At 36.2% G+C, this 13866-nt stretch overlaps 1 protein-coding gene across 3 annotated transcripts in view; it reads left to right on the forward strand.

The window, feature by feature from the left end:
- The window catches only part of LOC150085521 (COMM domain-containing protein 6-like), a 128728-nt gene that overhangs the window by 110524 nt on the left and 4338 nt on the right, over window positions 1-13866 (forward strand). Inside the window, exons 7-8 of one of the 3 annotated variants that reach the window (XM_090374094.1) lie at window positions 1396-1515; window positions 8031-8097. In XM_090374094.1, the coding sequence (XP_090230220.1) occupies window positions 1396-1470 (75 nt within the window). In that variant the 3' untranslated portion in view covers window positions 1471-1515; window positions 8031-8097. Of the gene's footprint in view, window positions 1-1395; window positions 1516-8030; window positions 8184-13866 lie in introns of those variants that run through there. The other 2 variants (XM_090374095.1, XM_090374093.1) reach the window with 2 other exon arrangements.

The following is a 13866-nucleotide window of genomic DNA, read 5'->3' on the forward strand; positions in this document are numbered from 1 at the left end:
GCAATATTTGTAGATGAAAATAGACCTTTATATGCTGAAAGTTGGAGTGAAAATATTGTCATACTGTTTCCATCACCTTGTTTAGAGGCTGTTCTTGAAGCACAAATTTAGAAGCTTGGAGTAAGGCATTAATTGTACAGTCAGTCCTCGTATAGCACGATAGTCGTGTTCCTAGAAACCCTCGTGCAGTATAAATAACAGGCCCTACAAGAAAAATAGGGTTAGGTGCCAACCACCCAAGATTGAACACACATTTGTAGCCAAAACATTACCAAACACAATAAATAATCGTAATAAAATACATACGTATTTTATTAGGTAATAAAATATTGATAATGCTTTTGCTTCTATTGTAAGCAAACTTGTTCTTTGTTTGAGCTTCTATCCAAACAGACGTTCCATCTCTTCCAATTCTTTGTGTCTTGATCTAATGCATTTTGTTACACTTTGAGTATCAAATAATTATAGAAATTTCTTAAGGTACCGAATTGATTTGACTCAAATTTAATAGCAATGCTTAATTTAGCGGTACTCACCTTGGTAAGATCTGCAATTGATGCTTGGGGTTGGGGTAATGAATTGAAAATCGGAATTAAAATAAGCTCAAGGAAGTAGGAGTGCACAACTTCGTCTTTGGTTGTCATTAATGAAATAGTTGATAAATTAATTAAGGGAGGAATTTAAACTGGGTAGGACAATAGTCATAACGAGTTGACTTTCGTTTGTAACGTCTTCAGTTGGCAATGATGAAGTAGGGAGAGAATGTGTATATTTAAAGGAGTTCTAAGTTCCCATGATGCTCTTTGAAAAATGTGGGAATCTCAGGTGCGTGAGATTCCAGACCGGGGAAAGATTGTAGGATAGTTTTGCGTTTATGACGTCGAGTTTGGAGTGACGGCGAAACCATTGTATGATGAGGGCTTTGTACTTCATCACTGCCAACTTCTCTCCCTACTTCATCATTGACAACTGAAGATGTTAACAAACGAAAGTCAACTCATTATGACTTTTGGCCTACCCAGTTTAAATTCCTCCCTTAATTAATTTATCAACTATTTCATTAATGACAACCAAGGACGAAGTTGTGCACTCCTACTTCCTTGAGCTTATTTTAATTCTGATTTTCAATTCATTACCCCAACCCCAACTTATTTAATTCCCTTCCTCAAGCATCAATTGCAGGTCATACTAAGGTGAGTACCGCTAAATTAAGCATTGCTATTAAATTTGAGTTACACTTTGAATTGTTCCTGCTATGAAAGTTGTTTTTATTTTCTCTGATTCTTTCTGATTCTTGGCATTGCCTCATTTAGGCCTGTAGCATGTGCAAATATAACATGGTCTTTCATTTCGCTCAAAGCGTTTCACAATTTCATATTTTTTCTCTATCGACAGAGGTGGACTGGCCGTAAGCCTTACTGGGGAAACACCAGTGGGCCGGAGGCCAGAAGACGATGGAGGCCGGTGTGATTTTGGCCATAAACGCTACTGTTAGGCCGCTACAAATTTTACCAGGTAAGAAATTTTTGACCCAGTCTATCGATATTGCTTTTCTTTTTCTCTCTGAATCTGTAGTGTCTTCACCAGGACGCTTCCTTTTCACACCTTTTAAATATTTTTTTACTCATTTTTAGGAAATAAAGCAAAATTACAAAATGAGAAGGCATGCTTGATACACATAAACAAAGCTGCGTGCGTGTAGCAACTGAATAAACAACACCATAAAGGCAGAGACACTATTAACACCTCACTAGCTCACATTTTACTAAAGCACATTTCTGAGGGTTACTACCATAAAACAATTTCCAGTTACGTTTCTGCTAGTGGAATCTATTATAAACTGGTAGTAAATTTGATCTAATTGCATTTGTGATAATACCGATAGCTGGAATTGTGTGGGCTTTACGTTATTATGGTGAAATGTGTTTTCCCCTTCACTGATATAAAAAACATAAATACGTTTTCAGAATCTTCTCTTCATTCCTATCGTGTTGTGTTCGGTTGGGGTGATTCCACGTTCAACTGCCATTTCTTGTAAACATAAAGGAGAATCGGCACCTCCGTAGCCAGGTGGGAAGGAGCAGCAGCAGTGCGTAGCACACGCTTCTTGATTAGACCAGGGTTCGAGCCCGTCACCACCAAATATGGAGGATGCGGAAAGGTCAGGGAATGACCACCACATATCCCAGAGCAATATGGCCTTAGTTGCTAATGCTGCTAAAAACCAAAATAACAATAACAAAGGAGAATCGTGCATAAGCGAATTCGGTTCGTGTTATATACGATATCGTTCCCCTATTTATAAATCGTGTATGATCGAATTCGTGTAATGTAAACACGTGTTATACGAGGACTGTATTAATATATAAAAAAGAAAAAAGGAAAGAAAGCAGAAGGTAAAGTTCACTCCTTATTCTCTAAGATACTTGCAGTTATGCATATACCTTAGAGAAGAGTGTTAGAAGTATTGTTGAATGTAACTTTTGTGAAAGAATAATCAGATTTTTATGCCAAACGGGGGGGATGCCTGATGAAATACTTGCACTAAAACAAATGATAGAAAAGTAATGAGAATATAACAAGATATAACATAACAACCTGTTATAATTTTGTAATTATAACAGCCTATTTAATAAAAGAATTTAAATTAGTGAAAAAAAGTGCAGTGCAGTGATGTAAAAATTGGATCATAAGATCTTCAGAAATCTCTGAATAAATTAGGTAATGGTTGTAGAGAATTTGACGTGGGAATCACTTATAAAAAAACAAGTGAAGAGAAAGAAAATTTAGATTGTGGTACTTAAAAAATTGGAACAAGTTAGTAATTTTGTATCTTTAATGAAGACAGAATATTAGACAAGGTAATTAAAAACAGAATAAACAAAGCAGGAAGTGTAAGAACTTGTTTAAACATTCATTTGGTATAAAATATAAAATTAGCTGTTTATAAAGCAATTTTTAAACCTAATTAAGTTATGCAGCTGAGACTTGGTTAAGAAATAAAGGAATTAATATATAGCATGGAAGCAGTGGCAAGATTGTATTGTAAATATTAAATAAAGAATCTTGGGGTAATAAATATTGCATGAAAGGTAAATGAAGTAACTGAAGATGATACGGGCATATAGAAAGGATGAGAGAAAGAGATTAAGCATACATTGAAGCAAAAATGAATGGTAATAGACCTTAAGGCAGAAAAATGGGAAGATGGATTGGTGATATCAATCAGGTCAAGTACTAGAGGAAAGAAAGCTTAACTCTCTAGGGTTAAAGATTTAAATTGTGGCTGGCACAGTAACCTCTAGGAATAAGGGTTTCCTTGCATTATCTTGGGGAGCGGTGTCCCTGCCTTTGTTTCTATTCATAACCATTTTACTTCATATATGTTCTCTATCCCATTGTCATATCATTACTTATACTATTGCTTTATTTACACTAATGTATCATGAATAGTCAAACTAATGGAACAAACTTAAAAGAGCTACACTTTCCAAAAAGTTCCTAATTAATTTCACATATATATAGTCTTATTTAGTTCAGGCCAAACTATTGCCTATCAGATTTAGATAACTTTCCCAATGACTGGGAAAGTTATCTAAATTGTAGGCATGTCAAAATTAATAAGGGTCAATAACACCACATAGCATTCACCTTTTGGGCATTTATTCTCTTTTGCGTTGGGAAGTTCTGTAACTAGATGGAGGTCAGTCATGTAACAAATTAAGACTACTCTGGAAAGTGTAAAAAGGATAGGTGGAACAAGACCAGGGTATGTCTGCCAGGGGCAAAGGTTGATGACGTTGTAGAGCGGATATTATCTTTTAAGGGCACAAAAGGTGATATACTTGTACACGTTGGCACTAATGATATTAAGAGTAGGAGACCGGCAGAATTACTTAACAAGTACAGGTCATTGTTGAAAAAAAGCCGTGAATTAGGGTTGAATTTGAAAGTGTCTGCAATTCTGCCCAGACACGATAGGAGGGAGTATATGATGAGAGCCCTGTCGATCAATTCGGCCCTGGAAAGATTGTGCAAGGCTCAAGGGGTAGAATTTTTTTCAGCCTGGTCTGTACTTGTTAACAGGAGAGACTGCTTCTACAGGGATGGGATACACTTAAATAGAAAGGGTGCAAGAATGTTTGCTGATGCTATCGAGGCAGTATTAGGTAGGTCGGAAAACTGCTAGATTGGGGGGGATACAAGGACTAATAGATTAACAGTAGCCACTAGCAGAGGTGAAAGTGATTCTTGCACTGCTTCCATTGGAATGAGCCGCAGCCTGGAAAATAAGATGCAGGATAGTTCAGAGACTGCTGGGTATCATTGGGGTACAAATAAACACATAGGTTGTGTTAGGGTAGCTAAGAAAAAGAACAGGTGCATGTATACTTGCGTGTACACCAATGCTAGGAGTTTAGTAAATAAATTTGATGAATTTGAGGTATTGCTCAAAACATCAAAGGCAGATATTGTGGGGATTTCAGAGACGTGGTGTCACACAGATATAAGGAATGCAGAACTGGAATTTGGGGAGTACAATGTCTACAGAAAGGATAGGAAGGGAGGAGGCGTAATGCTATTAGTTAAGAAATACATAAAATCCAAGGAAGTGAAGCCAGTCGACATTGCTGGACAGTGCAGTGTCGAGTCAGTTTGGTGTGACATAAGCATTGGAAGATCAAAATTGAGAGTAGGAGTGTGCTATAGGCCTAATGACTCTGATGAGTATAATAAGAAACTGTATGGGGAAATAGAGTGGGCCAGTAAATCAGAGAGTCTTATAATGGGGGATTTTAATTTCCCAGATATTGACTGGAATTTGGGGGCTGGTCACTCACACACTAGCAAGGCTTTTGTGGATTTATTGGATGATTGTTTTCTACATCAGCATGTTCGGGAGGCAACTAGAGGGAGTAATACTCTTGATTTGATTATCAGTAGTGATTCTTCATGCATTAAGAATCTGCAGGTAAATGAACCACTAGGTGGCAGTGATCACAGTGTGCTGAAGTGGGATTTACACAAAGAGGTAACTATACGGTGGAACCAACTGATGATGTTACCAACAGCAAATTCAAAATGGGAAGCATTCAAAGAACTTACCTTGGAAGCTACTAGGCTTTACATACCAACTAAGAAATTGTTCAAAGTTTAGGCCTACGTGGATGTCAGATGAACTAATGAGACATATGGCAGAGAAGAAAAATGCTTGGGATACATACAAATTAACACGTGGCACAGAAGCCTATGATAGATACAAGTTGATCTGAAACCAAGTTACAACGGAGGTTAGGCAGGCGAAGGCAGATTACGAGAAATCTTTGGCAAGGGATGCAAAGAAAAACAGCAAAGAGTTCTTTACTTATGTAAACTCTAGAAGGGATGGGATGAATCAGATTGGTCCACTTGATATCGGTGGGTCAACTGTTGATGATGCTGCACAGGTAGCTAACAAACTGAATGAATATTTTGCATCGACATTCACACATGAGGAGTTATTCAGCGAGGGGAATGCCAGAGGTGTATTCAACTCTGGCAGTAAGCCAGACAATCTTGTAATAACTGAGAGTAAAGTGGAGGAGAAATTGTTGAAGATAAATACAAGAAAGGCACCTGGGGTGGATAGGATATATCCAGTTATATTAAAGGAGGTAGCAAAGGAAGTAAGCAAACCCTTAGCCATAATTATGAGAGCTTCCTTGGACTCAGGGGAAGTACCCATGGACTGGAGATGTGCAAATGTGACCCCAATTCACAAAGGAGGATCAAAGGGCGACACAAGTAATTATAGACCTGTTAGTTTAACTTCTGTTCCTGGAAAATTAATGGAGGCTCTGGTTAAAGAAGCACTGCAGGATCATCTAGACAAGACTTCAGTTATAGCTCAGACACAGCATGGTTTTGTTAAGGGGAAGTCTTGCCTGACCAATTTCATTGGATACTATGATGCAGTCACAAAAGAACTGGATGCAGGGAATAACTTTGATATTATATACTTGGATCTTAGAAAGCCTTTTGATACTGTTGCACATGGAAGACTGCTGCACAAATTGGAGCAGTGTGGCATTGGAGGCAAATTGTTGCTATGGATAAAGGTGTGGTTGAGGGGGAGAAGACAGAGAGTGGTAATCAATGGACACTGCTCATCGTGGACACTGCTGACTAATGTTATTAGTGGAGTCCCTCAGGGTTCAGTATTGGGTTCATTATTGTTTTCTGTATTTATAAATGATATTGATGATGGTATATCCAGCTTAATATCCAAGTTTGTAGACGATACAAAGGTTGGCAGGGTTGTCAAGGACACTACTGACACTATGCTACTGCAACAGGATCTGGAAAGGTTGAGCAGATGGACTGAGAGGTGGCAAATGAAGTTTAACATTGACAAATGTAAAGTACTACATATGGGAAACAGCAACCCCAGAGCAACGTATCAACTCTGTGGTACTACACTGACAGTGGTAGAGAATGAAAGGGACCTGGGGGTGGTTGTGCAGGCAGATATGAAGTTTTCTGAGCAGTGCAGACGGGCTGCAAGAGTAGCTCATGGTGTATTGTCGATGATATATAGGAATTTTTCTAGCAGGGATAAGGAGGTGATTATTCCCTTATATAAGGCAGTGGTCAGGCCACACCTTGAGTACTGTATACAGGTCTGGAGGCCTCATTTCAAGAAGGATGTAGAGATGCTGGAACGAGTACAGAGAAGGGCAACAAGATTAGTGAATGGAACAAAGGGGTGCTCTAACAAAGAAAGGCTTAAGTTTTGCAAATTACAGTGTCTGGGGACTAGGCACCAGCAAGGGGATCTGATAGAGGTGTATAAAGACTTGAATTGTTTGAGCTTGCTCAGTGCTGATGGGATTCTTCCTCTTGCTCAGAATAATCACCTGAGAGGGCATAAATTCAAATTGAGAAAAGACAGATGGTAGGATAGACGTGAGGAAATTTGCCTTTAGCCAGCGGGTGGTTGGTTGGTGGAATAGACTTCCATCCCTTGTCGTGGAAGTTGGTAATCTAAATAAGTTTAAGGCTCAGCCGGACAGGTATTTCAAACAAACCGAGGGGTGAAGTGGTTATTTTTTATTTATTATTATTATTTTTTTTTTTTTTTTTTTTGGCTGATGCTGCATAAGCTTGCTTTCTTGTATCAAATGCCTATGCTAATGCTAATAAGTGCTGCAAAAATACTAGATATTTTTGTAGTGAGTTTCATGCAGTTTATGAGAGACACACACACACACACAAGGAAACTTAGAAGCTATCCTTATACAAATTGGTAATGAACTGAAGAACAGAAACAGATTCTTCTCTGAAGAGGCAAGCATTGGTTGGCTGAAAAATTTTAAACTGAGACATGATATACGTGAACTAGACATTCAAGGTGAGAAACTTTCTGCAGACAAATCGGTAGTGGTATCCGTTAAAAGTAAGTTTGCTTCAGTTAAGCAAATTACGAGAAAGAAAATGTTTAGAATGTTGATGGGCTGGGCTTATTATGGAAAGCAAGACCAAGAAAAACCCTAGCCACTAAAATAGAAATGCCTGCACCGAGTTTTAAGATGAGAAAATAGCAAGTTACAATTGCTGTGTGTGCAAATGTCACTGGGATGCACAAATTGTCTTTGCTTGTTATCGGCAAGTCAAAAAAACTGAGAGCATTTAAAAATCTTTCTAATTTTCGTGTTTTGTATAAAAATCATAAAAATGCGTGGATGGATGTTTCTTTGTTCTGAAATTAGTTTATATATTTTTTATTTAATTAATCTTAATTATTTAATTTTAATCATAAGGTAAGATTAAATTTATTTAAATCTTACTATTAAATTATCCGGAAAATTTTCTAGTTCGATTATCCGAAAAATTTGGCTATCTGGAAGAGGTCTGACATCAATTATTCTGGATAACTGATGCTCCACTATATTCATTTAAAAGGTATACAGATATTATTTTAAAATTTATTTTGCAAATGCTTAGTCAAAGCCAAAAATTTTTTTTTACTCTTATTTGATTGAATCTTGCAGTTGGTAGATATGAAATGGAAGGTGGGCTTGGCTGTTAGCTCTGATAAAAATAAGCAACTAAATTATCCATTTGTAATTTTAAACTTTTCTCTGGTTATGCCAGGAGGTGATATAAGTAGGAGAAGTATTGAGATGTCTCTTGTGGAATTTCAGGTGAGTGAGATTCTTTCTGTGTATGTTATTTTCTAAATATAGATATGTAGAGTATCTGTTAAAATCTTTTGGTATCTAACAATCCACTAATCAATCATTGTTTCCTTGTTTATCTAAAGCTGTTTCCAATTACAGGTTGAATATACTTACTTGTTAGTAAATATTCTAAGCAATATTCTAATATTCTAACATACTAATAAGTAAATCTATTCATCCTATATAGATGCTGTTCTGTGCAGTGAACAGACCAAAGCAAACTGTGGTCATGTTTCTTAACCTTAGTCTGCTGTAGATTAAAATTAAAAATAACATAGCTATTGTATATTATAGCTTTTCTTGTAAACATCAGTATTTCTTAAATAAATCTAGCCAACAAAAATAATTTTTTGTCATACCTCTGCAATCAAAATATGTGACTCTGGAAGAAATAAATGTGCTGATTCTGAAAATCACAGTCTCTATCACGTCTACATCAAAAGATGTACCAATGTTAAAATAAAGGGATATATACATATAATACAAGTGTAAAAAAATATTAAAATCTCTATAACTCATTTAACTTCGGAAAAAATATCATAAATCATAGCAAAATAATTATATTTTAATAATATATAATCAGCATATCTGTAATTGTCCTTAAAAATGTTCTCGAGGGGCTGTTTATGTTTGGAGGATAGATTTACAACCCTGAGAACATGTCACGATCAGTTAATAGTTGGAAAAACCTACTCAGCCTACAAAAATGCAAAGTGTGCTCTCTTTAAATTGTAAATTGTTGCATCAGAATTTGAACCCAGGAACCATAGGTAAAAGTCTGATTATGTTTATCACAAGAAAACTGAGAGGCCAGAATCAATTGCTAAAATTAAGAGAATTAGCTTATATCTGTTAAAATAAATCAATATGTCTTACATTACTGGTTGGACTATGCGAAATCGGCAGATTTTGGTAAAACCTAACTCCCTCTATATTTAATAACTGTGATGTGAAACTGTCATAGTGATTTTCGAAATCTATGCATAAAAATCGATTAAAAACAGCATTTAAGTTTTTGGAGGTAAAAATCATGTTGGCTAGTGTAATTAATTGGCATACTCTAATACTATAATAATACTATAATAATGGGTATAAATTAGCTATTCATTCTGACTGGATATCAGTCTTTCAAAAGCCCTGACGACTAATGGAATGATGTACAAATAGGATGAATAGATTTACTTTTTAGTTAATATTTTAATTAGTACATTTTTCAGCTGTAAGCCTTAGGTTTTGTGATACTATTAATCTCTCCTAACTCAGCCAAAGCTTATATTTTAACAAAACTCAGGATTTGGGGTGATTCAGAGAGGCAAGCTTTGGCTAAATTGGGATAGAATATTTTACCTTAAAATTTTTATTAACCTGTAAATAAACAGACACATTAAGCTTAAAAACTTCACCATAAGCAAATTGATCAATTATTAACATTCACAATTAAATTCAATGACGTTTTATCTGCTACAGATATTCTAGAAATTAGCTGGCTACTTTAACAATACTAGTGAGTTGGTGTGTGTATTATATATAAAATACACAAACATGTATCTAGTGTAAATAAATATTTGCTGCTTATTCTTATTTATTATTTTTTTATATATTTTTCCATTCAAACTAGTGGTGGACAAAAAACTTCACCTTAAAAAGGTAATATTTGTAGTGAGACATATAAGATATTGTTTGATTACAGTCATTTTGTTTGTTGCAAAGCAAAGGTAATCAGATAATAATTGCAATGTATTGCATTAGCCGTTTATAAATATGGCATTGGAAGGGTATACATGCCCTTTAGTATCCTGTTTTGCAGAGGTGTAAGCACAGCTCCATATGTTCAGTTGACACCAATTAAAAAAAAATGTAGCTGTTGCTCTGTCCCAGGAAGGGCTTTCTATGCATGCTATCGCTGATAAAATAGACTGCCATCAACAGTATCCCAGGTGCTGAAATTAAAGCACGAAACTGGTAGTGTGAAGACAAGACCTGGATTAGACCTTAAGAGTGACTATGCCTTCCCAAGATCGATATTTGAAACAGCTATGCCTTCGTAATCGCCATGCTAGTGCTCCTGATCTAAAACTGGACTTGGAGATGGCCTCTGGTGTTGAAACAATTGCACGAACTATCCAAATATGACTTTTGGAATGTGGTCTGCATGCCTCTTGGCCAAGAAGAAGCCTTTGTTGACCCAACATATGAAGAAGCGACTTGCTTGGGCTAAAACGCATGTTTCATGGACAAAGGAGCAGTTGGACACCATCATCTTTTCTGACAAATCGAAATTCAACCTGCATGGCTTGGATGGAAAGCAATATGTCAGAAGACAAAAATCGGAGGCATACCATTGTGACTGCATAACACAGACTGTAAAGTTCCCCGCTGGTCAGATGGTCTGGGGATGCATAATAAGCAAAGGGGTGGGGTGAATTAAGTTTATTAATGTAACGGTGAATGCAGAAACCTACACTGCTATCTTGTAAGAGTGCCTGAAACCCGTTATTAGGGATCACCACACATGTCCAAAACTGCATTTTTCAACAGGACTCAGCACCTTGCAACACAGCAAAATTGGTACATTTTATGCTATTTAGATTTAATGATGAGTTTGTCTTCTTGTCTCACAAGGCTTAAAACATACTTACACCAATGTTTTCCCTTGTTTTTCTCCCTTAAGGTGTAGTCATACCTCAGAAATGCTGGCATTACAGTGTTGGACTAGCCCGGCAAGAGTTTAGATTTGAACCCTATTGAAAACTGCTGGTACATAATGTTGTCTAAGATTGCTCAGAAGAAGCCAACAAGTAAGATTCAGCTGCAGGTGAACATTGTAAGGGCATGGTATCATAAAATTGGGCAACCGGATATCCAGAAGTTGAATAACTATGCCACATCGTTGCAAGGCTGTAATTGCAGCTCGAGGAGGAACAACAAAATATTGAGGACTTATCCTGCTGATTTACAGTACATAATACTATTACGTTAACTTTTCATTTCAGTTTGTACACTTAAATGCAATAAAATGTATGTTTGATTGTCATTTGCATTTCTCATATTTCCATTAATTATGCATTTTACCCTTTGGGAAGATATTTATGGCAATTAGGTATATTAGGCAGAGTATTTTTATTGCATTTCATTCACAGAGATATGTATATCCTATCTAACAAATGCATTTTGAATATTTTTGAAACCTACAATGCAGCGCAAAACACATTATTTGCAAAATTCGCAAATGCAGTTTTTTTGTATGCTGCTGTAGATAGCTCCATAACATTCAGAAATGAATGCTCTCTTATATCACTTTATCCCCCCCCACGTTTTGGACCTTAGAATATGTCCCAGAATTTTTTGCACACACACACTCCTGTCTTAAAGTTAGGAATCGCAGTGTACGACAATTTTTTTTGAAATTAGCTATGACAATGGTAAGGTTTAATATAAAAAAAAAAAAAAAAAACCAATATACTACAAAGTATTTTAAGATTTTTTTATTAAGCATTGAAAAATTTTTAGCATGCAATGATCAAAATTAACAACTATACTAATTTTTCATCAAAATATTCTCCGAGATTTTATCACTGCCTTACACAGATGTGGGGCTGCCTCCGTAGCCAGGTGGGCAGGAGCAACAGTGCGTAGCACACGCTTTTCTTGATTAGAACGGGGTTCTAATTGATTAGCAGGCATAGATTTGTGACATTTTCAGGTGATCTTTTTACTTAAATTTATAATATATCACAGAATTTAACAAAATATCGCAGAAATTAAACCGTTGACAAAACCTAAATCATTAAAGAAGTTAAAATTAAGCTACCGAACGAAAGTTAAAAATTTTCCCCTAAAATATTGATAACAATGGGTTTCTGAATATTAAGTTGTAGCTTTCCAAATACTTTACAAATTTAAACTTATAATATATTACAGAAATTATACTGCTGACAAAACTTTTAACCACTAGTGAAATTAAATTTAAGCTACTCAAAGAAAGTTAGTTTTCACCAAAATATTGATAGCTAATTCTATCTGAATATTAAGCTGTAGCTTTCCAAATACTTTTCTAAATACAAAAATAAACTAATCTACGTGACTATAGGAATTCAAACTATATATTAACTGGTTCAGTATATTAAAATAAGAAAAAAAAACTAAAAATTATTTCAAAAACTAACTTGCCATTAAGATGTAACTTCCATCAAGGGTTATTGTTTTTGTAACGGTGACTACAGTAGTCTCAGACAGTTTTTAAATTCTATACAGTGGGACCAACGGTGAATTCTAAATGGGAAGACTTCGGGGACTTAATCTTGGAGGCTACTAGGCTTTTCTTACCAACTAAGAAATACCATTCAAGGTTCAGGCTTAAATGGATGTCAGATGAATTAATGAGGCCCGTGGCAGAGAATAAAAATGCATGGGATGCATATAAATTATCAGGTGATACAGAAGCCTATAGCAGATATAAGCTAGTCTGTAATCAAGTCACAAAAGGAAATTAGGCAAGCGAAGGCAGATTATGAGAAATCTTTGGCACAGGATGCTAAAAAAAACAGCCAGGACTTCTTTACTTATATAAACTCCAAAAGGAAGGGGATGAATCAGTTTGGTCCACTTGATATCGATGGTTTGACCGTTGATGATCCTGCTCAAGTAGCTGACAAACTGAATGAGAGTATTTTGCATCTGCATTAATACAGGAAGGGAGGAAAATGCCAGAAGTTTTACAAACTGTAACAGGTTGCTTAATGATTTTGTAATAATTGAAATATGCATTCTTCAGAAATATGCAGTCACACAAGTATGTGATGTCAAAATTGTTTTTGCATCCAGTTCCTTTGCTACTGTGTCATAGTAACGAGTCATATTGGTCAGATGATTGCCCCTTAAAATTCGATGCTGTTGCTGCAGTATAACTGCATTCCTGTGTAAATGATCCTGCATTACTTCTTGAACCACTTTTGTATGCTTTACAGTTTGGTTCATTTAACTCTTGTTAATGGTAAAACCTTGTTAATTCAAAAGCAGAGTGAGTTGTAGGAAATTCAAATTTTTAATTGTTGTAAATAGGTAGCTGTAATGTAAAAGTAGATAGCATAATACACATCACTGCATTTAGGAATCTATTGGATTAGTGTAGTATTGATGCACTGAAGCAATGGGCACAAAGTAGCAGGAGTGCTGTGACTTGGGGGAACCCCCCCATTTCTTCCCCCAAGTTTGTGAAACTTTCTGGAACAGGACATGACCTAGCCAAGGATGATGTGCTAGTTGCAAATAGTGTCAAGAAATTAGGCACCAACTCAGCATTCTCGTGAAACTGAGTTTGAAGAGAGTCAGGTAAATACCCTTGAAGCTATTAAAGTGGGGAACCCATCAAAGCTGCCGAACTCAACGCCAGAGCTCACTCTTATGCATCAGGCAACACAGCGGCAATTTCCAAGGAAGAATGCACTGTCCAATAGGAGCTAGTTATTGTCGGTGACTCCATTGTCAGGGAGACGGTAATATATTGTGCAAAAAGGATATCTGGAATAGGACCAGGGTATGTCTGCCAGGAATAAAAGTTGATGATGTAGAGCAAATATCTTTTAAGGGCACAAAAGGTGATATTGTTGGCACTAATGACCTTAAGAGTGAGAGATCTGCAGATTTA

Source organism: Mastigoproctus giganteus, chromosome 5 (assembly GCF_048544385.1).
Source record: "Mastigoproctus giganteus isolate SK-2022 chromosome 5, ASM4854438v1, whole genome shotgun sequence".
Lineage (NCBI taxonomy): Eukaryota > Metazoa > Arthropoda > Arachnida > Uropygi > Thelyphonidae > Mastigoproctus > Mastigoproctus giganteus.